This window comes from Emydura macquarii, unplaced genomic scaffold, assembly GCF_026122565.2.
Source record: "Emydura macquarii macquarii isolate MOO-44397 ecotype Brisbane River unplaced genomic scaffold, CSIRO-AGI_Emac_v2 contig_1644, whole genome shotgun sequence".
Lineage (NCBI taxonomy): Eukaryota > Metazoa > Chordata > Testudines > Chelidae > Emydura > Emydura macquarii.
In genome coordinates, this window is record NW_027131781.1 from 15170730 (window position 1) to 15193499 (window position 22770).

Genomic DNA, 22770 nt, shown 5'->3' on the forward strand with positions numbered 1-22770 from the left:
TTTCATCCAGCACTAGTATCTTTACTCACATAAGTAAAGTGATGCATGTGGTTTTATGCTTGCTCTGCAATGAATGCTATTGAAATCACTGGGCTGCTTGCAGAATAAAGTACTAATTAATATGAAGGGGGATGATGGAATCAGGCCACTTGTCAGTAAAAGTCAGAGATGGTGGTGGAAATAAGAGAAGAGACAAACAAAAACAGAGCAGAGAGAGTTAGATTATAGAAACAGTCCACTCACCATTACAGGAAGAAAGGAAAGTCATCTTTACAGGATCTTGAATGTCTCTTTCAGCAACAAATGATCACTTTTCTAAATGCACTCTCATTCTGCACCAAGTTTTTATACTGAGGATGGAGAGGTGGGGGAGGGAGGAAAGAACGAGTTTATAGGCATGTATGACCATGGTATCTGAGCACTGACAACCCTGTGTTTGGAGATATTTACTCTTCATTTAGATTCATTATGAGTAACTATTCTTTTAACATCGTTGATCATTATCCTAATTTCTTCCTATCAAGCGACATGTTTAATTAATATTGAGCTTCGCATAGGTGTGTGAATAAGGTTTATAACCTGCAAAAAACCATGCAATTTGGAGTATTTGCAGGATGGCATTCCGGGGTGCGTGTGCATGCGTGTGTCTACGTGTGCATGTGCAAGTTGGTACAAATTTGTTAATGAAAAATATTTAGTGAGCCATTTTTCAAGCTTCTTCCCTTCATACAATTACAGGTTGCGATCACTAGTAAACCTTCAATCAAATATGTAAGAATTCAGATCCAATCTGTCAGTAGAGCTGAAGTACAGAACCATTTGAAGTCAGCTTTCATTAAGGTATGCTTTATACCAGACTTGAAAGAGTGATTAAATGGGGAAACTCATTTCCTGCAAAAGTTACTGCAAAATCTTGCTGAGTCTTGAAGACGGTGAAAGCAATGGAAATGGCGAAGCTAGACTGGAAGATTCATATGTGTTGCTTCTCTTATTATTAAAGTCACTGTGAGTTTTGACTGTAATAGGACCAGGATTTGGGCCTTAATGAAAAAGCACTTTATGAGATTAAAATCCACCTTTCTGTATTGGAGACAGTAAAAACAAAAGCCCAGGTAACTCTTTCCTAGCTGATATAAACCATATTATCAGTTGGAACTGGGCAACATTTTTCACACAACATTCAGTGAAAAGTGCAGATTCTGTGATAACAAAACATTCAGCAAAATCCACAATTTGCAAAATTTTCAGTTAAACAAAAAATTATGACTTGAAATGTTTTGACAATTTCTAAATGAAACATTTTGATTTTGGTTTGAAATGACGTGTTTTTGTTTGTTTTTTTTTTCAATTTTTTCAATTTTATTTTAAAAGTTAACTCAAACATTTTAAGTGGTTGAAACTGAAAACTGAGCCAAAATGAATTTTCACTTTGTTCACTAGAAATTTTTCAAAATTTCATCTTCGGTTTGACCCAAAATTATTATTATTATTGCCTAGCTCTATTCAGGCCTCCTGAGGATTTACGGCTAGGGGTCATATCTGTCCATCGTTCAAGTTTTCCTCATCGACCGCACATATGCAAGCACAGTGTCTAGAATGTACCCGTGCACTTGAGATGTTACTGCTGATGAATGCCAGCTCAAGCTAGTGCAGTGTCCTTCTGAATTAAGAGTAGCTGGGCTTTATTATCAGACACATTCGTTCCTCTGTCAAAAAAAGAAATAGCAAGGGTGAGTTAACTGAGGATGTATCACTAGCTACACTGAACTATAAAATGTATATATAAGGTGCTCTATGCAGTTTATTCCCACACAGACATATTTAGAGATGATGGGAAAAACAAGTGGTATTTCATAAAACTTCAGTTTTCCAAAGCTTTAATTCAAACCATTGTTTCTACAATTGTTTCCTTTGCAAAACATACATATGAAAGGCTGTGCTGGGCAAACAGTAAGGATTCCTGCTTGAAAAGGAATTCTTGCCCTGCTTCTCAAAAGGCCTGGGGAATTGAAGAAAAAAATCCCGAAAAGAACAAGCCATGCATAAGCCCAGAACTCTCATTTTGCCAGATGAAACTCAAGCCTCAAGTGTTGTTAATGTATAACCTGAAGTTTCCAAATGACTCTTAGATTTGGCAAAGTCAGCTCTTCCAAGCCTAGGAAGCTGACATTCAGCTGTGATTCGTGTCAGAAGTCTCAGTTCATATTAGCATCTGAAACAGCTCCTCTCTACCACACCATGACTCACACTTAATTCCTACCCTTGGCCCCATGCTACCCTTGCCATTCCTTTTATTCTCTGTGACCCTGCAGTGGCCTCTTCCCAACTCTTTTCCTGTTGGAACTCCCTCCTCCTTCCAACCCTGAAAACTCCCTTTGCTCTTAACTTTGAATATCCTGATGCTGGGAAAAGCAGCCCCAGGAGTCTTTCTGCTGGGCAGTGGCCAATGCACATTCAGTCTCATCCACCTCTCCAGTATTCCCTGGAGAGCACATATCAGAAGCATGAGATTTGAACTCATGGGTGTGTAGGACCTGGAGGGGCTTTGAACCGTTTGAGCACCAGATTCACCTCATGCCATATACTGACCTATTATTCCTACTATGCAGCAATCCTAGCAATCTTTCAGGCACTTGCTCTATTGTTGTTTTTAACCTGACTCTAACTTTCTTTGCTGCTCCTTTAATATTATTTTATATGTAGAGTTAATGCTTCCATTTCAATACAGTGTGCCTAGCTATCTCATTCCATAAGGTATTAGTATATAATGTCACCCTTAGTTATGTGGCTCCATGATAGAGAACTACTTGAGCCTCAATGCCATGGCATGATTGAGCAGTAGTCCTAATTCTAAATGTCCGTTGAGGTAAATGGGAGCATGAGGCATGGTGGCAGCATTTCCCAATCAAAATACTTCAGTTTTTGACCAAAATTTTCTTAGTCACCAAATTTCTACTAAAAAATTGAAATTGTCCAGGAAAAGAACCGTTTTTTGACCAGATTATTCAAAAGCCAAGTACTGAGACATTTTACTGACCTTAAATTCACCTGTATAAACAGAGGCTTGATTAAGACTGGGCTGAAAATTTGACCACTGGTGTATTGCGTTTCACAACTCCTATTCTAATTTAGAAATTAGGTTCTTTGAGACACAGAATTTGACTTTCTCTATTTTTGTATAGCACAGAGATCACCAGACTTAGGCAAAACTCTATTATTCTTCACTATCTCTAGTGATAAAACCTCTTCAGGAGCTGATGCCTCTTGCATATTAATGATAAATTATAGGTCTGCCCATTAGTCAGACTGCTTCAGCTAATCCTAACCTGTATTTTGGTTGCAGATAAATGAAGACATTTTCCTGTTCAATAGCCGTGGGATATTCTTCCTGGTGCTAGACGCATGTTCAGGAGCAGTTGTGAGTAGGCGGCACTTTGACACAGTTAATGCTGTAAATGCTGCCAGTGCAATAACTGATTATGTTCAAACATCTGTGGAAGAGAGGTAAGCAGAGTGTTAAAAGCTTAAATTCACGTAGCAACATGTGGGTGATAGACAAAGGAAAATGACCTACTTTCAGTTGATCTTGTGCCTGGAGAAATCTGATAGATTGAGGTTTTTACAAAATCCAGGAAAATAGAAGAAACACTATGCTTCTCTCAGAGGATTGCACAGATTGCAAACTGAGACAGATTTTTATGGAGAACTGGCACTTCCATTTAAGTTAACAATTTGTTTTCCACCATGAGGTAGATAAGGCCTTTTGCAATGACATTTGCAGTTCTATTAATTTGCCCTGGTGTCCAGTTGAAATGGCAGCAATTTCTGGGCAGAGAGTGACTCCTTTTTCCATTTCTGAAAAAAGAGTTTGTTCTTGCTGGTGGCTGTTTGCTTTTTCTGACAGAGAAGAATCAGAGGTGTGTCAGACTCAGCCACAGGACTTTTCTTGGGCAAGCCAGTCAATAGACCTGGCTGGCCTGCCAGCTCTGTTATCTTAGATGTGCTTCAGCAGTGCACTGGATCATCTCTGTTCATGTCTGTTCCACATTCCTTTATGGTTTTATTTGTTGCCACATGAACATGAAGCAGCAGAGATTTAGAGACAAATTCTTGGCTGCTGGTAAAAGCAGGTCAAATAACCAGAAAACAGATTTTCACGCCAAGACATTTCTGAGAGTTCATGACCATGGATATAAACACAGTTGAGCTATCCCATGTGTATGTGTATTGTCACAGGGTCCACTCACTGCTAGGGGTGCCACCTTCTGGCTAATTTGAGGATTAGATCTTTCCAGGTGCTGCACCCTCCTTTGATAGTCTCTCCCCCATCATTCTGTCTCACCCTGCAGCCCCACTCGCTCCAGCTTCCTCTGCCTGACTTGGCCCTCTATCCAGGTCATTATGGTCCTCCCTTTCCAGGGTATCAAAGTCTTTGCTCTCCACTGCCTGATCTGAGCCATTTCACCAGTGGCTGGTAGGAAAACCTGGGCCATCCTCAGGGGTGAAACTCTGGGTTCCAGGTCAGGGACCCTCTACTCAGCAGCCAAGATCTGTTCCCTCCTGGACCTTCTTGTTTTTCCCTGAGCCTGTTCCATGCCTTCTGTCTCTTCTCCTCTCTCTTTCTCTTCCTCTCCCCCCCCCATTGTGGGTTTGCCAGCCTCACACCTCACTTCTCCCAAGGAGTGACTGCAGATTGCTGCTCTCAGCTACTAGGCTTTATACAAGCCCCTTGTCTTCCCATCCAGCTGAGCCTCATCTAATTAATCTCTGATCCCTGGGAAGTTAATTGATCCAGCTAGCCACCTTAACCCCTCCAAGGCTTGTGTGGGGTGATCACCCCATCACAGGTATGTATGCGCGTGTGAATATATGAAATAATCTACTCACACATACCGACATCGATATATACATAGTCTGATTTTCCTCTCTGAGTTCATGATTAATAGGCACAGACAGGTAGCCAGTCACCTAAAATGTGATCAACTGTGCCTAAAATTAATTGCAGATGCAATTCATTGTGAGCTCTAAATTGCATCTGTGAGGTTAGAATCCAGCCTGAGGCTTGATTGAAAATGAGATCCAGAATGCAGATGGTATGAATATGAATTTTGGACTACATTTATTTCAAGTGAATTTCTCCTGGAGGTAAATATCAACACCCTATGGAGGTTAAGCTTTTCCACTCATTTTTGCTTTGTTTTAGTTCTCACTGAAATGAAGGTAACATTGACAAGGTGGTAAAGCCCTGCTTCAGAAAAGCATTTAATCACATGCTTAACTTTAGGCATTCTAATGGGAAGGCAATGAAACTTAAGCACGTGCTTAAAGTTAAGCACGTGCTTAAGTGTTTTCCTGAGTTGGGGCATAAAGACACTTAGCAAGAATAGTCTTTTGCTGTTGTGCTGTAATAACTGTCCTTCTTTTCAGATCAGTTGTTCTTGTGTGCTCTAAAGATGGTGCAGAACTGATGGGAAATTCTGACATGTCTGTTTTTACAAGGTTAGGTTCTGCAAAGCCTATTGTCTTCTACAAAAAAGGTGACTCTATTTATGTGAATTATACTGCTATGCCTTCTTTGAGTAAACCTGAAAATGCACAAATACCACCACCTGAGTTTGAGTATACACTGTGCTATAAATATGTGCAATATGATCTAGTGAAAATTGTGGAAAAGCTCTTCCCTTGGAGGTAGGCAGAAATTTGAGGATTTTTTTACACTTAGGTTCGGTTTTAGATTTATAACAATCTGACCAATAAATAGCCACATTTTGTGAACTTTTCACTCAAAAAAACAAACATAACCACTTTATTTTTCGAGTGGAAATGAATCGTTGCGGAACAAAGAATAGACTCCAATTTTAAAATTCAAATGTTTTCAGAGGAAAAACAGCCATGAAATTAAGTTTAAAGAAAAAAAAAAACTTTGAAATGAAATTCATCTTAGAGCAAAATTTAGATCAGGATGGGAAAAATCACCAGTTTTGGACAGCCCTACTTATGCTTTTACCTTGATTTCCTGCAAGATCATTTGCAGTAATAAGAAATTTTACAGTGATCTTCAACTAATCTATAATGAAGTGCCCCTTCAGTTCAGATGGAAATAAGAAGCTGAGCCTTTTCTCAAAAGTGAAACCAGACAATTGATCTCCCTGTTCTCTTTAATGTTTTCTTGCACCTCTGCACTTCCCGAGACTAGAAACAGACATTCCAAAATGCCGTAAGAAGGGCTTTTCTCTCTATAGTCGCAACCCATCTGGGAGATGAAGAAACCCTCATCTCAAAAGTTTTTGGATGAACTAGATTGCAATTTGGATTAGGTGTTTGTTTGTCTATCATTTGCTGTAATGGAGGTTGCTATCATTGTCTTTGCTGGGGTGCCTATCCCACCCCCATTACCACTTCAGTTTCCAGTCAGTGGATTGACTTCTTTTGCAAGGAAAGTGTTGTGCTTTTTGGTTGCTTGCCCATGCTTTGTTGTTCTCACAGGGTCTAACCAAAAGCCCACTGCAGTCAATGGATTTCTTTCCATTTTGTTGAGGCCCATATAGGATTTCATATAATTGTTTTAAAATCAGTAAAATGTTTGTAAAGGAACAAGAAAGAAAGAAGAGGGAAATAGTGATACAAAACTGTGTCCCAATCCCATTAATTGGTTCTTAGGCAGGCAAAACTCCCACTGTCTTCAAACTGAGAAAACAGAGCAAGATCAGGTCTTCTTGAAGTGAGCTAGGGCCTGATCCTGCTGCCACTGCAGTCAGATAAAACTCCCATTGACTTCAATGAGAGCAGAATAATCAAATGAAGGGATGTTCCGATTTAAGCCTGCACTTCCATCCTCCAGACCAAATTCTGTCCCCAAGTAAGTGCATGCAAAAGGGAGTTGCTCATATGCACCTCAGGGCAGAATTTGAAACCGAGTACCTGCCAGCACTGTGCTGAGGTACTGCATAGCTCCAAGAATATCAGAGGTACTCAGTGTGCTGTAGTGCCCCAGACTGGCAAGGATTGGCTTGACTGAGCAGGCTTAATCTTGAATTTCCTGTCTTTTGTCGATTTTTAGCCGAAATGCTTGTCAAAGGCTTAGTGTGAATGTAGCAGCCATGTGGATACTGTACTTGCTGTGCCATATTTCCATACAGTAATCCTACTGGAAAATAGGAGGTTGGCCAAGTACCACTTTTGTGGAGTAATTCCTTTAGATGATAAGAAAATCTGCCAGCCAGCCATCTGTGATTCAGTTTGATACCTCTCAAGCAGAGGTCAGAAGTGGAATTGGCTGTATTTTCAGTCACCTTTTTTTTTTTTTTTTGGCCTCTGTTTACAACTGTGAAGTAACTTGTCCAGAAAAATTGTTTGTTTTTATTTAAACTTATTCTGAAGCCTGGTTTAAGTGACTATGTTAAAATTCACTCAGATTATTCTTTCAATAAGTGGGGAGCATACACTTCAGAGCAAGGAGGATGGGTTCAGCTTTGTTCTCCTTTTACTTATTGAGCAGCTGTTTTATCTTTTTAATTTTGCACAAAATATTTTTCATTTTTTAGCCATTGAAACACTAAAAATTTTAGTCTTTGGCAGAAAACCAAAATGTTTTCAGTTTTCGGTTTTTTGATTGAAAACACAGAAATTTTTGTTGAAAATTTGACAACTTTTTTTTTTCTTTTTAAATTTTCTTGGAATCTAAAAACACTTCCTGATCAGCTCCCTTTAGAGTACTTTATGTGCATGCTTCTGTCCTCCACCACGGCTCTTTGTATCATCACTGGTGGTGTAAAAAGGAATGGAAATGCCTCACACAAAATCACGCTCTTTTAGTGAAAATCCATGTTGCTGCCTGAAGTAAAGGGTGCTAGTAGTTTGACAGGTGGCATTCTTCTTTCTGAGTCAGTAATGAACTAACACGTCAGCATCATGCTAGGGGATAGTGTGCTGCTGCTGTCTTTTGGATGAAATAAAAAACCCAAAGAACTGACCACATGCCGTCCCCTCTCCCCAGTCACACTTTTCACAAGCACAAGGGTGTTAGTCCAAATGTCTGTGACAAATTTTGAATCTGGGAAATTTATATTAAAATACCTCTAGATACTTCAATTGTATGCAGTATTTGACTCTGGCACTGTGTACCATTGTTCTGTACTGTTAAAATAGGTGCCACGGTCCATTCCAGAGGTGGCTATCTGGTGATGAGGGTTGAAACAGTTCCTCTAAATGTATATTGTTTGATCCAAATTCCACTGAAGTCACTGTCAAAACTGCCATTCATTTCACCAGGAACAGAATTGGGACCTTGTTGCCTGGAACTGCAACTCCTACTCACATGAAAAGTGTTTACATTAATAGTCCTGTTGCATGAGTAAGATTTGTAGGATTGAACCCGCAGATTACAAACAGCCGTGGGATCCTTTGCAGCAGAAGGAATAATACAAATGTAATGTATTATTATTAAAACCAAAGGACACACATGACTGTGCAGCACACTACTATGGAGAGTCAGCCTGAGGGACAACAGTTCAGGCATAGCCGAAAAATCTGATCTAAACTAATAAAATAAGGATGCAAAATTCCTGAGCATTTTCATCCAGTCAGATATGAAAAAATACCAGCATTTAAAAATAGACAACGGAAAAATAGTCCCGCTAACTCAAACCTGGGATCCTCTGTCACAGTTCATTGAAATGCCTTAAGACAGTGCAATCAGTATACTGCTTCAGTGTGGTTTATCTCAGGCATTGTTCCCCCCTCCTTCATCCTGTTTTATAAAATGTTATATTACTGTAATCCAAGAACATGGATGGCTAACATGTTTCCTTGATCTGTGCAGTGAGTTTCTGCCATGACAATAAATGGTTATTCCCTCTAGCTCAGTGATGCAGAGGGTCACACTTTTTGTTTCTCTTTCCAGGGAGTTTTGCTATGCTTGGATATAAAGGACAGGCCAGACCCTCCTGGATTAAAATCCTTAATCAAGCTGCTAATCAGAAAGCTGCTTTTCTACAGCATTATGTTCCCTTGATGTTGAGAGAATACAAATGTTCAGCTAACACTGCAGAATTTTAGGATTCTTTCTGTGTCTGAACCCTTTCAAAGCACTCCAATGAGGCTGGGGAAATAAGTCAACAACGTAGCAAGATTAAATATCTGAACATCAGCCAGGCAAATCCTACAACTCCCAATGTAACTCCGGACGGTGGTGTTTTTATGGGTTTGTATAAGGCTGATGTATTTTTTTTTTTTTTTACAACTAATAAATATATTCTGATCTTACACAGTGTGGGTAAAGCTTTGTTTTTCCAAGTAGTGCGTGGATGGAATGGTTTTGCAGTGGTGTGAAATAGCTAAAGGCTACCTTTCCCAAGGAAACCAGAAGATACCAGCCATTTGGTACAATCTGGTGCTTTGCAAAGGTGAAAATTTGCTCCTCAAAAGCGTGCAAGCCAGGAATGAAACTTGTCAAGGAAATGTTTACAATATCCAAGAAAGGTGGTGAACTCTCTCAGAGGTTGGGAACCTCTCCCTCTCCTTCTGCCTTTTAATTTGCAGTCAGGAATCCAATGACTTCTGTACAAATTTAGGTCTTTCTTAAAAACATAAAACAAGAAAAAAGGATCTCCATCTGCCACAGCTCCTTAAATGAACTGAAGTTAATAAAATCTATGTGCATCAATGGATAAACTCAGGATAATCTCAATAATGTCTTCTCTCCTATGAGGCTTAATATCTACAGTGTGATTGTTTCTATCTGTAGCTAATGACTGGTGAAATAATGTCTATTCTACTGGCATGAAAACTCACGTAACTTACCTTGATTCATATACTTGAAAGTCTTTATCTTGGTATGGTAAAGCGAAATCCTGCCTTCCTCAGGCGATGCTCATGTGGACTTTTCTCCTGCTGATGTCAATAGCAGTTTGGTTCAGTAAGGCAGAGGAGGATCTGGGCCACTGCTAGCACATAGAGACTGTTTCTCTGTGGTTTTTCTTTTAAATTGCTGCTGCTTGCAATAATTAAGACCTATAATAATAGCACTGAATGCAAAATGGGGAAGAACTGGAGACTTGTCACCCACAAAATTGGTATTGACTCTACCATGTAGAGGCTGCACTGAAATTTTGGTTAACATTGTGCTACCAATAACAACAATTAGGGGGAGGTAATTTTTGAAAGAATGCAGGTAAATATCTCTTTTGACAGGTGTAGCAATCTTTTCAGAGGCTGAATAATTCTCCAAAATGCTGAGAATTTTATAAACCAATTGGACTAGAATGTGAAATGTATTTAGCTTTGGTTGACTGCTAATGATGATGGGATTGTCTGTAAAATATTCTCCAAAATCCTTCAGGGTATTAGACATTTATTAATTGAGGTCACATTCTATATGCAGAACCCTCACTGATGTCAGTGAAGGTTCTGATCTGAACAGTAGGTGTGTGGATGAAGCAAGGAAAGGATATTTTTGGGAGAAAAAAGAAAAGGTTAAAATCTTGATACCATTGATGTCGATAGCAAAATGCCCAATGACTACAGTGGGTCCAGGAATCCATCCAAAGACTCCTGAGTCAGCTGTTGACTAGAGCAAACTTCCTGTGTAAACAAATGAAATAATAGTGATGTTCCTATTATTACTGCGGGGTTGAGGGAACTGACTTGCCTACTGTTAAATTATCTTAGATTTTACACTGTGCTGGATGTCAAAAGCTGGACAAGAGTTCTTATAGTTCTAAGCTGCAATTAGTCTTTTTTTCTTATATCTACATCCCGCAGAGTACATGAGACCTAGGTACTAGGAGACTATTTTGTAACCTTTGCATCACAAAAAATAAATCAGCAATTTTTATTTGATTTCTTTTTCTTTGTTTATAAAATGACTTTTTCCTCAGTGCATTTCCTGGGAGGCAGTTGTTCTTAGAACAATCAGCAGGACAACTAGCACTCATTTACAACTTTAACAGTTTTGGCTTAGAGGCCAACAACTAATGAAATGTGTCATCATCCAGCATATTTTCTCATCTTTAAGCATTGTCCTTCTAATTCCAGATCACTGGCAGGTCAGTGATGGGGAAGTTTGCAATACTGTTACCTTTGATATATGTGCTCTGTGGATAGAAATACAGTGTTGGTCTCCTCAGCTGTCAATCCAGTACCTCCCACCAACCCTAAATTCCTGGGAAAGTTATATAAAAGAAAAAATTAAAATTACAGAGGAAACTGTGATTGTTTAAAAAATATCAGGTCATTATGAATTAAAGCTCATGTGATCCTCAGATCAGCTCCCTTGCTCATTGTGAGGGGGGAGAGAACTGACAGTAAATTGGCCTAAATACTGTAATAAGACCAAGTGCATCCTAGGTGCATGCAGCAGAATCACTTCTCATTCCTATTCTATCTTTCCAAACGCAGCTCTTTCACTGCAGTAGATGGACACAATTTAGGGGTTTTCTAGGGATGTGAAGACTCACTGCATGATTTAAAAAAATGCAGACAGTGCAGTTCACAGTGATATGAATGAAGCACTTGACAATTTGTATCTTGCTAACTGTTGTGGAGCAGCATGAGTATGTTGAGTGGGAGCAGCAAGAGCTTTCCCATAATTCAGTGGGGGAAATGGGACTTGCTGTATCTGCAACTGTGCTGTCAATGAACACTGCAAACAGTAATTTTCATCTTATTAGTGATGCAGAGTTAAAATACAGGTTGTTTATCTGTTTATATTCTCTTCATTGCCATGGTATCTGAGCTGCTCTCCTGTTGGCCCAGATGATACCTAGCTGGATAGCAACATTTAGCAAAGCTACAGTATGTTTCTGAGCCCCCTTGAAACTCTACTTGTCTTCTTAGCTGCTGGGCAGCTGTGACAATTTCAGCTTCAATGTGGGGTCAGACAGACTGAATGGAGGGGGGAAGGTAGTTCAGAATGGAAGGCCAGGGCCCTTCAAACTCTTCCTGTATTTGGTCATCATGACTCCATCTTGCCTTGGCATCTCCCTTGACTGAGACGGAATCAGGTGAGTGAAAGTCTGACTCTTATGATGGAGTCAGTCCTATCAGAAATGTTAATGCATAGATGTTGACATCATTTTTATACATTACATGAATGTAATGTCTTTAAACGTACCTACATGTCTATAATGTGTATATCAGTGCATCTGTAAATCCATGTCTATAGATAGCATTAACAAATTTATTTTGGATAAATTAGTAATTTTATACTAGTCGTTCTATAGAAGTGGAGTTAACTCTGTCCTCAGTATATATTCTGTAATGTGAGTCGTGTATATTAAGCTAAGCCTTATTTCACTGGATAGACCCATGTTCTATATTACTGTTTTGTTTCTTCTTTGAATTTCTGCTGCATGTGTGCAGGTTATTTGGCCAGGGAGGTAAGGGCTGCATCGCTAATCTCTGTTCTCTGCTTTGAAAACTTCACAGCTGAAACAACCAAAGAGGTTTTTACATGTTGAGGTTAGTGGTTTTTTGGCTAGATTCTTGCTCCCTGATGAATGGCTTGCGTACTCGCTCATCCAGCTAACATCATGCCACTGTTGTGGGACCAAGCCATTGTGCTACAAAGCTGACATGATTCACAGCGCTCTGAGGGAATTGATCTCTTGAGTCTATGAGGTAGAAGGAGGCCTGAGATGGTCCGAGAGAAACTGCCAGAGGAGAGGAGTGAAGTGTGGATTCATTGCCAAAACAACTGGTAGGACAGCTTTATTTCTAGGTCATTAACCAGGCTGAGGAAGACCTTGATGTTGTTCAAAAGGTAGCGTAGAGTGATGTAATGAACTCCTGTGGGCCTGGTCCTACGTCACTGGACAAAGGAAGCAGGATCAAGCTCTCTGGGAGGTGATGAATGTTATATAAAAACCTAGATAGGATGGCGACTGAAGCCTCCAGGCAGCACTTCTGAAGTCCTTTTGAGCTCCTGTCAACACAATTATGATTTCTGAGGCCATTCAGAGAGAGAAGGGCAAGAGCTATTTGGCTGTGAGCTTGAGCGCCAATATTAGAACAAATCACTGATGGTACATGTGCTTTATTATCCTGGAGATTTATTTGATCATATCAGACAGGTCCAGACCCTGAATCCCAGTAGTACAACACAGAGCCCTACACCCAGTCTGAAGCTAACAACTGGTGAAGGAGAAGCTGGAGAAAGGAGAGGCATGTACCCAAACTTCTGAAAAATAGCTTTCCTCCCAAAAGTAGAGCAAGAGGCAAGTGTCCAGGGGAAGCAGGCAAGGAGCTGAGGCGTGAACCAGACCCAAACAATAAAGGGCCACAAAAGCAAAACGAAAAATATTTGCATCCCAATGCAGAACCATGGGTTGTTAAAATGAGCCGTGTGACATGGGTGTAGGAAGGGATACTACTACCCTGTTGGGCTGCTAGAAACACTTTCCTTCCAGTCGGGGTAAAAGACTCCATAGTTACGAACATTCAACAAATGACACTATTTCCACCTGAACACTCGGGATACTAGAGACCCGTGTTTCAAAAGCTGCTTCTAAATTTCACTGATGCACACAATAAAAGCTGCATATGTGAGTGTGCAGGTGCAAATGAGAGGCTGTCTTAGGCCTCTTAGAAATTTGGCCCCATTTGTCCAAGGAACGTCGCTATATTTGCAAGAAATGCTGGGCCGTGTGTTAGTAAATGAGTAAACACACCCACGTACCAAATGCAGGCAATATACACATTGCATTATGCCTCCCAATTGCCAGTCTGAGACAACTGGCCATCTTCCTGAGTAATACACAAATGCTTGGCCATCCCTTTCCTTCTTCTTTATTGACAAAGGATAAAATTTTCAAAATCACTTAAGTCTTATTGACTTTCAGTGAGACACAGCCTCCTTCATGCCTAAGTCACTGTCGAAAGTGGGGCTTTAGGCTTCTAAACGATATAGATGCTACCCAAAACTTTAGAGGGCTCTGGGTCTGATTCTATGAAGTGCTGAGCTCGTTCAACTTCCATTGAAATTGGCAGGAGTTAAAAGCCATTTTTGGGTGCTCAACTTTAGAGAGACCTTAAAGGAGCTTCATTTTCAGAAAGTGCTGAGGATCCAGATTCTAAAGATCAGCCCCCTTTAAGGTGTATCCTATTGGCTCCGAGAATCTGAAGTATCCATAATCAAGAGTCTCTTTGGAAAATCTTGGCCACAGTGTCTGGGCTACTAAATAACTATCTACCTATCTTGGTATGTCTATGGCTTCAGCACTATGGTAGTATCTGAGCGCCTCATAAGCAATATTGAATATTATCCTCCCAACACCCCTGTGAGGAACAGAAGTCTTATTTATCCCCTTTTACAGAGGGGAACTGAGGCACGGAGAGACTGTGACTTGCCCAGGGTCATGTAGGAAATCTGTTCTTGAGACAGGAATTTAACCCCGATCTCCTGAGTCCCGGTGTAGTATCCTACCTTCTCTATTGTCAGAGGACAGAAAAGAAAAGGAATTCTCCTGTTTAAATGCTTGCCATTTCTGCCCACTTTCTACTTTTCTGTTAGGGTTCAGATTAGAGGCTTCTCTTTCTGCTGAACATGTCACTCTACATTGTTACCCGTTTAATAGCATCAAAGACTTTTCTGTAACATGAAATGGCTTCAATGTTCTTTACAGCCCTCAGTGAGATCGGATTATTACCTTGACAACCACGAGTAATTCCCCTTGCTGACTGAGGAACTATAGGGAGCCCACACTTACGATTTCAATATGAAATTTCTTAAATATCAAGCTGTCCTTAAATGTATGTTTACTTTTTCCCCCTAGCACCATCTGTTCTGTCTACTTCAGCATAAAACTATGGGGAACTAGATTAGATCAGGGCTACTTTTTACACAGCCCCGAGTTCTTTAATGTTTTCTAATGCATTATGACTATTGACACCTGCAGTAGCAGCCATCTAAGCACTGACTAATGGCTTCCTGTATCTACTTTTAGCATTGTCTGCTAATATTCACTCTTTGGAAGGATTCAACAGATGGGAATCATTTCAAAGAGTGTCTTGCCAGACTTAGGGATATGAATCCCACTTACAATTGCCAGGTGGCTTTTAACGGCTAAATGAAAAAACTTTTCTCACCCAACAGAGAATTTGCAGATGGAATTTGAAAAACAGTCAAGATTTACTTAGGATTCTTGCATGGCCCTTACACTTTCAAAGCATTTGAATATATGTGGCCATTTGTTGACAGAAGTGATTACATCATAGTCGAACTTAATAATGTGGGGTCTGTTCAAGTAAAATGTAGCTAGATTGCTTTACACCACATGACTCATTGCTCTAGTCTAAGATAACAAAACCGCCCAGTTTGCAGCAGGCACTGTTCTGAAATTCTCCCTCCCAGAAGACATGAATGGAAAGAGTCATTTTTTCCTTCTTACATTTTTTTTTACTATTTGAATATAAAGCTTGTGAAAGGTGTTGAACTGTCACCCACAGAACCTGAGCTCCTCTGTTTATCCCTAGAACAGGAATTGTATTTTTCCCACATTGCTCTGTTTTTCCTATATTTTGGTTTTTCCCATGTTGCTCTGCAGTGTAACTCAGATCTGACCCGGCAGAGGACCTGTTCGTGGTAGGAACGGAGCTCACTCTGTTTGGCCCATTGAGATGTCCATACAAGAATGCCAGTTATCACCAACAGCGATGGAGGTTTTTACCAGAGTGAACACTGAGAATTGAACTGAGCCCCTGCCCATTTAGCCAGAGAAGAGAAAAGAGCTTGTTTTAACCACGGCAGTTAAGATGCTGCAGAAATGATTTGGGTCCAACACAATTGGCACCTTCCAAAAAAAATTTAAATTTGAAACGTTGTATTCTTTATCCTCAAGCTTTGATCTTTGCTTTATGCAGAAGGATGCATTTGGAGAAGAATTCATCCTGTTGCACAGCATGGTGTGGCCTATACCATTTGGCACTGGCTGGCAGTAACCCACAGCTGTTGTCTCCAAAGGAAGCAATGGCCACAGAAAGTGACAAATGTCCCTGCACCCTGGCAAAGAAATTTCTTTATTACCCAATAATGATAGAGAAAATGCATGCTATCACTGTCAAAACTCATACCGTTCTGTTCACTTCCATGAATTTTTGTAGCTAACCAATGTGTGAGAAATGGAAGACCAAATTTTAGAAAGTTTATGCCTTCAAACAAAACTGATAGGCAGTTGTCATCATTATAAAACAGCTTTCACAATTGCTACACGGCAGTATCACAGCAGCACAGTTTTTGCTTCCACTTAAAATAGGCAATAACTACCATATTTCAAATCATGTTGTGCAATAACTGTGGGCAAATGTTGACTTTTTAATGGTCACCGCTGTACTTCCATAACACTTACTATAGCATTCCTGGCTTATAAAAGGCTGACATTGTTAAATGCTCAGATGCATACTGATTAGTTTTGACCACAATCCTATTGAATTATTCCCACTCACTGAAAATGTACATCAGTCAGAGATTAAACCATTATTGAGTAGAGCAAGGCAGGAAGTAGATTTTTTTTTTCCATTTGCAGCAAATGCCATGATTTTGAAATGTTACCTGTTCCAAAATGGAATGAAAATAAAGTTTTGAAATTCCCAGAAAATGAAAAATGAAACTCTGGAAAATCTTGGGATTTTTTAAAGAACTAGAACATTTCATTTTGATAAAACTGAAATATTTCATTTAAATTTTGACTGTTTAAAACTTTCTTTAAACTGGTTTTTATGTAAATATACTGAATTTCATTTTGAAAAGTCATTTTGAAATGAAAAATCAAAATGTTCAATACTGAAAATGCTGAAACAGGCTGTTTCAACGTTATTGAAATGCTTTGTTTTGTTTTTTTTAAACAAAATGTTGTCCAAGTTGACACATTTTTCAAATCATGGTAATTTTGATAAAAAATTCATTTTTTTTTTTGTACGGGGGGAGAGAATGAGAGCATTGAGCATCATATTGTGACCAGCAACATTAATGTCACTGTGCCCTACAACAGTATAAGCAAACATATTTCCAGTCGGGATGTTTCTTGAGAAATGTGGTTGAAATGCTATTTTAATACAATGCACCAAATTACATGGCACTAAGTTTTGGGTAAACAGTAGTAGTTACAATTGTATCATTTATATGCACTGCATTGACCCTACCTGTATTTATTTCAGCTGTAGGATTTCCTCCAGACTAAATATTGAGGGTTTTTTTTAATAAATTACGAGAGAAGTACAATAATAGAAGTTTTCTTATGTAAGAAATTGGAAGTCTCCAGAGTTTTCTTTTATTGCTTTTACCTGTATAACTCCTAATCAATGTGATTTTCTAAACAAACATTTGACACACCATGACTTTGCAATATGAACAGGTACCTTGTGTCTGCATGGGGAGGTTTTATTTAATTTGGAAAAGAACCCACTGGTCTTGTTTGCGGCAAAATGCTGTGTTTGAAGAGACTGCCCTCAAGATGTTCACACAACTATCAGTGACTTTAAAAGCAAATACTATGTATAGATATGAAGAAGAGCCTAAACTGATGTTAATTGACATACAGAAGAACCCGATGGATATAACAAACTAATGTCTCTGAACAATCTGTCCAATCATATGCTGATTCTGTATTACACTATAACCATTATATTGCATGTGGGTTACAAACAAGTTTCTTTAAAAGTCCCTAACTACAGAATTGCATAATAAAATATAATGGCTCCAAGGACTATACTGGATAAAGAATATGAATTTTAAATAATACCTTACAAATACATATGAATGAACATTTTACATAAGTAGTATGCACAGCACTACATAACCCTTGACCTCAGTGGGACTTTTCATGTCAATAAATTCTCACCAGCAGGAAGTAGAGTTGCATAATCAGGCTCTTAGGATATGGGCTATAATCACAATAATCCTAGGCACAGTGGGATTACTTAAAGACAGCACTCCAGCCTACTATAAATCTAAATTTCATGACACTGAAGCTAGATCTTTGGAGGAACATTTCTAAAAGCAACCTTTATATTTGCTCCCAGAATTTCAATGTGGGGTGGATGACTTTCTGAGCACCCAAAACAGGATTGCAAACCTTGCATTTTAGTGTTTACTGACATGATCTGAAGTTGGTTTTGTTTTTTGTTTTTTTTTACTGACACGGTAAACTTTTTACTGACATCACTAAATATACCATAAACAATACAATAATGTCACAAAAGTATGTAATCGCTCACGATATTGTGTACACAGGAACTTGCAATTACGCAATTGTTTTAGCTGCAGTTAATTGATCAATCGGGTTCTTTGGGTATGCGCAATAATAGAAAACAGGACATTGATAAAGTCATGGTCCATGTTGTTTTATGATACAATAAGTGATTCTGAACGACAACAATCAATGTCAAAATACAATATGTTTTATTTCTACCCAATTTTACGGACATTTTAATTTATTTACGAATTTACTGACCATGTTAAAATTGTACTCTTTTTTTTTTTTTTTTAACTGACCGTCCGTAAATTTACAGACAGTTGGCAGTCCTGACCCAAAAGTCCAGAAGCTGCAGACTTGGAGCTGCAGCTGTGAGCACAGGTCAGAATTTAGGGATGCATGGAATTGGGTTGCTGAAAGTTCACACCCAGAACACAGGCATACAGTTTAGGGTGCTCACAATGAGACCACTCTGAAAATTTGATCTTAAGGGTTGTTTTCATTTTGGGGAGGGGGATTTTGTTTTGCACATGTGACTATTCAGCCATCCACAGTCCTGCCACCATATATGTTTATACTGCATTCCTAAGAGGTTTCTGTTCACATGCTGTCATTCCTTTCTGTGTATATGTTTGAATAGCTGAGTGGTTTAATAGTAAACCTAAGAAAGGGGTGTACATTGGGGGTGTTTCTTGTTTTCGTGTTCTGCTCTAACAATTCAAGAAGAGTGAAAAGTGACAGCCTGCTTAGTCAGAAAACTGGATGTTACCCTTTCTCTTGTCCCGTGTAATTTTTGCTTTAAAAATGTTTGAGCTGAGAAAGATCTAATTCCTGCCTTGATGTTTTTTGTCACAGGTCTCCACAGAACTAAGAATACAGAAAGCAGCCTCACTTTTCAGGATGCATCTGGTCATCAGTTTTGTTTCTCTTCTATTTGTAATCTCTTCTGTAGACACAGGTAAGTTTCCAGCCCGAAGAAGTGGCTTATAACAGTATTTGTAACTAAGGAAAATGGATCTGTAGGTCAGGTGTTTTTTCAGTCCTTAATCCAATGTCTGCAAGGAGTTTATAGCACTAGCCATGTGAGGAAACGCATAACAGGATTCATTTTCCAAGTTCTCCAGCCTCTCTAGCCTAGAGCAGCTTCATTAAAGGCAAAGGAGGAAACTACTAAGTGGTTGAAAATACTATGCGGTGTTCTTAGCTTATTCACATTCTATGTTTATAAATTAGCCCAAGAGCTGTTGTTCTGAGATGTGCTTTAGGAGCATTTTATATTGCATTGTCCCAGCTCCCCTCTCACTGATAGAACATCAGAAATTATGGGGAGAGCAAAAATCCATCTGGCCCAGGATATCTCCTCTGTCTCTCTCTGGGTCATGCTGATAAGAGGAAAAGGATTTTGCATTTTGTTCAGACTCTCCAAGCTACAACTCTCCTCACTGTAGTTAGAACATAAAGCAAACCATGGCTGATTTGTTTGATTTTATTTTTAAATCCTCCAAATTTAACCCTCAAACCCATCAATAAGCAACAACGTGGGGCAAATTGTCATTGCTGTGCTTGGGGAATTTTAAAACTTAGCTAATTCCCTGAACAGTGCCCTGAAGGGGAGCTGGCATATAAGTGCCAAAAGACAAGGAGATTCATAGTTAAGGCTGAAATTTCCTCTCTGATGAAGTAAAGGGGCACTGCAGAGCCTTTGACAGCTGTTTCAGTCCTTCTGGGGCTGGCAATGGACATTATACACAGATTACGACTGGATTGTAGAGAGTTTCTGCACAGCTCTTGGATCTCTGCATTTCAGGGAATAGGTTTAACTCTGAATGGTCCTGGATTTTGCTAATTTAAATCCAAATCATAAGAATAAATTCCCTCCTCTAACTTCTGTCTACTTCTCTGCCTGTCTTTAGACTAGAAATTTTTCAGGGCTGGGGTTGTGTTTTCTTCAGTGTTTGGAAAAGATCCGCCATAAGCAAACAAATAAATAGTAGTAATGACTGGCTTTTACCCATCCAACTCAGTCAGTCTGGAAAATTATACCTCTGCATTTGACTCATGTCAGTGTCTGTGACTGATTTACAGTCCTTGATGTGAGCACACTTTCAATCATCCTTGTTTCTGGTAGAACCCTTGATCTTTTCTTTCAGTTGTCTGTTCAAATTAGTGTTGTTTTCAAGTATCTGCTTATAATGCAAGTCCCATCTATAGCCTGAATTATTTATGTTTTCAGACTGCTCTGATTCTATACAAAACTCAGTAGAAATCAGGAGCCTGATTCTGATCTTTCCTCAGCCAGAGTAAATCAGGAGGAATGCCAGATCTGATTTGGGCCTTGGATATTTTTCAGTGTTTGAGTCACTGCTCAACAGATTATTAGGATTCTTTGCAATTCTATGTAAAGAACTCCTGGAGAGTCAGGACATATATGTTACACACATGAAATGTCACTTGGTACCCTGGATAATGGAGTCTTAATAGAGGATGTCCAAACCAATGACTGATCCAATTCTGTTGTTTTCTTAAGAGTTGGAGTTAATTTGGAAACTGACAGGAAACTGAATGCAGATAAACCGATTTTGTTCAGGAAGTTACAGAACACTGATTGTCCTTTCAGTTCTCCAGTGGCAAAAGAGTACAGAATATGACTCTCTAATTATCAGAGTATTTCCTGAGCATCAGCGCTGGAAAATCTTGACAGTGAGAAAGTCTTAAAATTGGTCCATCCTGGCTGCTTTGTCCATCAGTTGGAATGTATTTGTATCCATTACAAAAACAAAGGCCTTCTCATTGATCTAGAAAGATGCCTTGTGCGAATTCCTGACCCCAATGAGATTTGCCATTAATTTCAATGGGACCAGGATTTCACCCCATATCCATTGTCCTACATATTCAGTGACCTTGCAGATTGACCAATTACTTCAACTGAACTGCATTTTTTTTTAAAGGGAAAGAACCTGTGAATCACACTGGGCAAAGTTCCAAGAACTCGTGAGACCCTCCAACTCCCATTGAGGGGAAGTGATTCATTGTTCAAACTCCCATTCACCTCAATCTTCTTTAATTAGGAAGTTTTTAACCATCATAAAATACATCCACAAGTACGTGTGTGTGCGTACATATGTGTGTGCACACAGACACACAAAATCTTGTTGAACTAGAATAAATGTGAGGCTAATGTGCTGGATAAAATTATAGCAGAGAAATATTTTATCTTAAATACTTGTAACATGAGATGCCCTTGGATTTGATCTGTGAGCATAGTTTAGACCCGTAGTTCTCAACCTATCTACCATTGTGGGTCACATATGTGGCTCACAGTGTGTTTTGCGGGCCACATCCAATACTGCCTGCATGGCCCTGAGGATATCACGTGGACTGCAGCACTGAGAATGCCACGTTGGGCCATGGGTGGAGAACCACTGGTTTAGACAAATGGTGTCATTGCAATTAGAAAGCACATATGTGTGTGTATGGAGAGTAGGGATGTGCAAACCTCGAGTGAGTGAGTCCTTATCTCTTGTCTGAAAGATCTCATGAAGTTAACCTTTCTCTCATGAGATTTCTAGCACTTCCTGGCTTTGGTCAAATTGGAAACTTGCCGAGAACTATCCTGTTATGGTGTTTAAACCACTCATGCTTCCCATCCCAGCTGAAGAGCAAGGCTTGCAGAAATATGTGGTTTTGTCCCTTTACATTTACCAAACCCCTCAGGTATTTTTGGCATTAGCTAGCATTTTAGGTGATGGTTCAGATTGGGGTCTCCTTTTCATTTCATTTGCCCCCTAGAACAGACATCTTAGCTCAGCCAATGACAGACTGCCCACATTATAGCTGGATGTTGACAGGCAGAGCTGTAACATTACGGGCAATATCCTCCCCTTTTCTCTACTGCTGTCTAGATGCCGTGAGAGCACTAGATGCTGTGCAGGGTGGCAGGATTTTTTTGTGTGCTTCCTGCATCCAGCAGAGCACGTTCCCAAAGTTATCATTCATTTTCTTTTTATCGTGACCCAAATACAGTCCAGTCAAGGTGGGACATATCTGCATTTCAGGGAATATTCATCCTCTTTGAATGAGTTATTGAGCATGACAGCGTAAAAGGCACAGATATGACCTATTTTCTTTCTTGAGTGAAGCAAGGATGATGTATCATCTCCCTTCATCTCTACAAGCAGAAGCAGCCTCAGCGTGTCCTGATCAAGATCCTGAGCTGGAACCCTGGAAGACGGGTCACGATGAAGACCACCACATTGAAATCAGCAACGGCAGGAAGCTCCTTCTCTCTTCCTCCGCGACCGTCCGCTCTATCCACATCACAGGTGGAGGTAAATCATGCTGCCAGCTAAAGAGCCAAGCCAGGGGATGAAGACTCTTCATGATGTCTACTTAGCTTGGCACGAATGGCACCAGGGACAGCTTCTTGCAGTGTGTTCCGAATCCTAGTAACTTGCTGTGTCGATAATGTCATGATGAAGCATCGGTATTCTTAGGGTCTCAAGTCAGGGCAGATATGTGTTTACTCTTTGTCAGAGTATTTTGTTGCCAATGACTACTGGCATTAACAGCTTTTATTGAGCAT

General features: G+C 39.6%; 2 protein-coding genes across 2 annotated transcripts in view; both read left to right on the forward strand.

Moving 5' to 3' along the window:
* Window positions 1–9264, forward strand: part of LOC137158113 (inactive cell surface hyaluronidase CEMIP2-like) — a 70768-nt gene extending 61504 nt beyond the window's left edge. Inside the window, exons 22-25 of the mRNA XM_067555716.1 lie at window positions 739–840; window positions 3344–3504; window positions 5428–5537; window positions 8903–9264. Coding sequence (XP_067411817.1) covers window positions 739–840; window positions 3344–3504; window positions 5428–5537; window positions 8903–9057 — 528 coding nt within the window. The 3' untranslated portion in view covers window positions 9058–9264. The remainder of the gene's footprint in view (window positions 1–738; window positions 841–3343; window positions 3505–5427; window positions 5538–8902) is intronic.
* Window positions 9265–19048: 9784 nt separating this feature from the next.
* Window positions 19049–22770, forward strand: part of CEMIP (cell migration inducing hyaluronidase 1) — a 65104-nt gene continuing 61382 nt past the window's right edge. Inside the window, exons 1-2 of the mRNA XM_067555714.1 lie at window positions 19049–19146; window positions 22364–22516. Coding sequence (XP_067411815.1) covers window positions 19089–19146; window positions 22364–22516 — 211 coding nt within the window. The 5' untranslated portion in view covers window positions 19049–19088. The remainder of the gene's footprint in view (window positions 19147–22363; window positions 22517–22770) is intronic.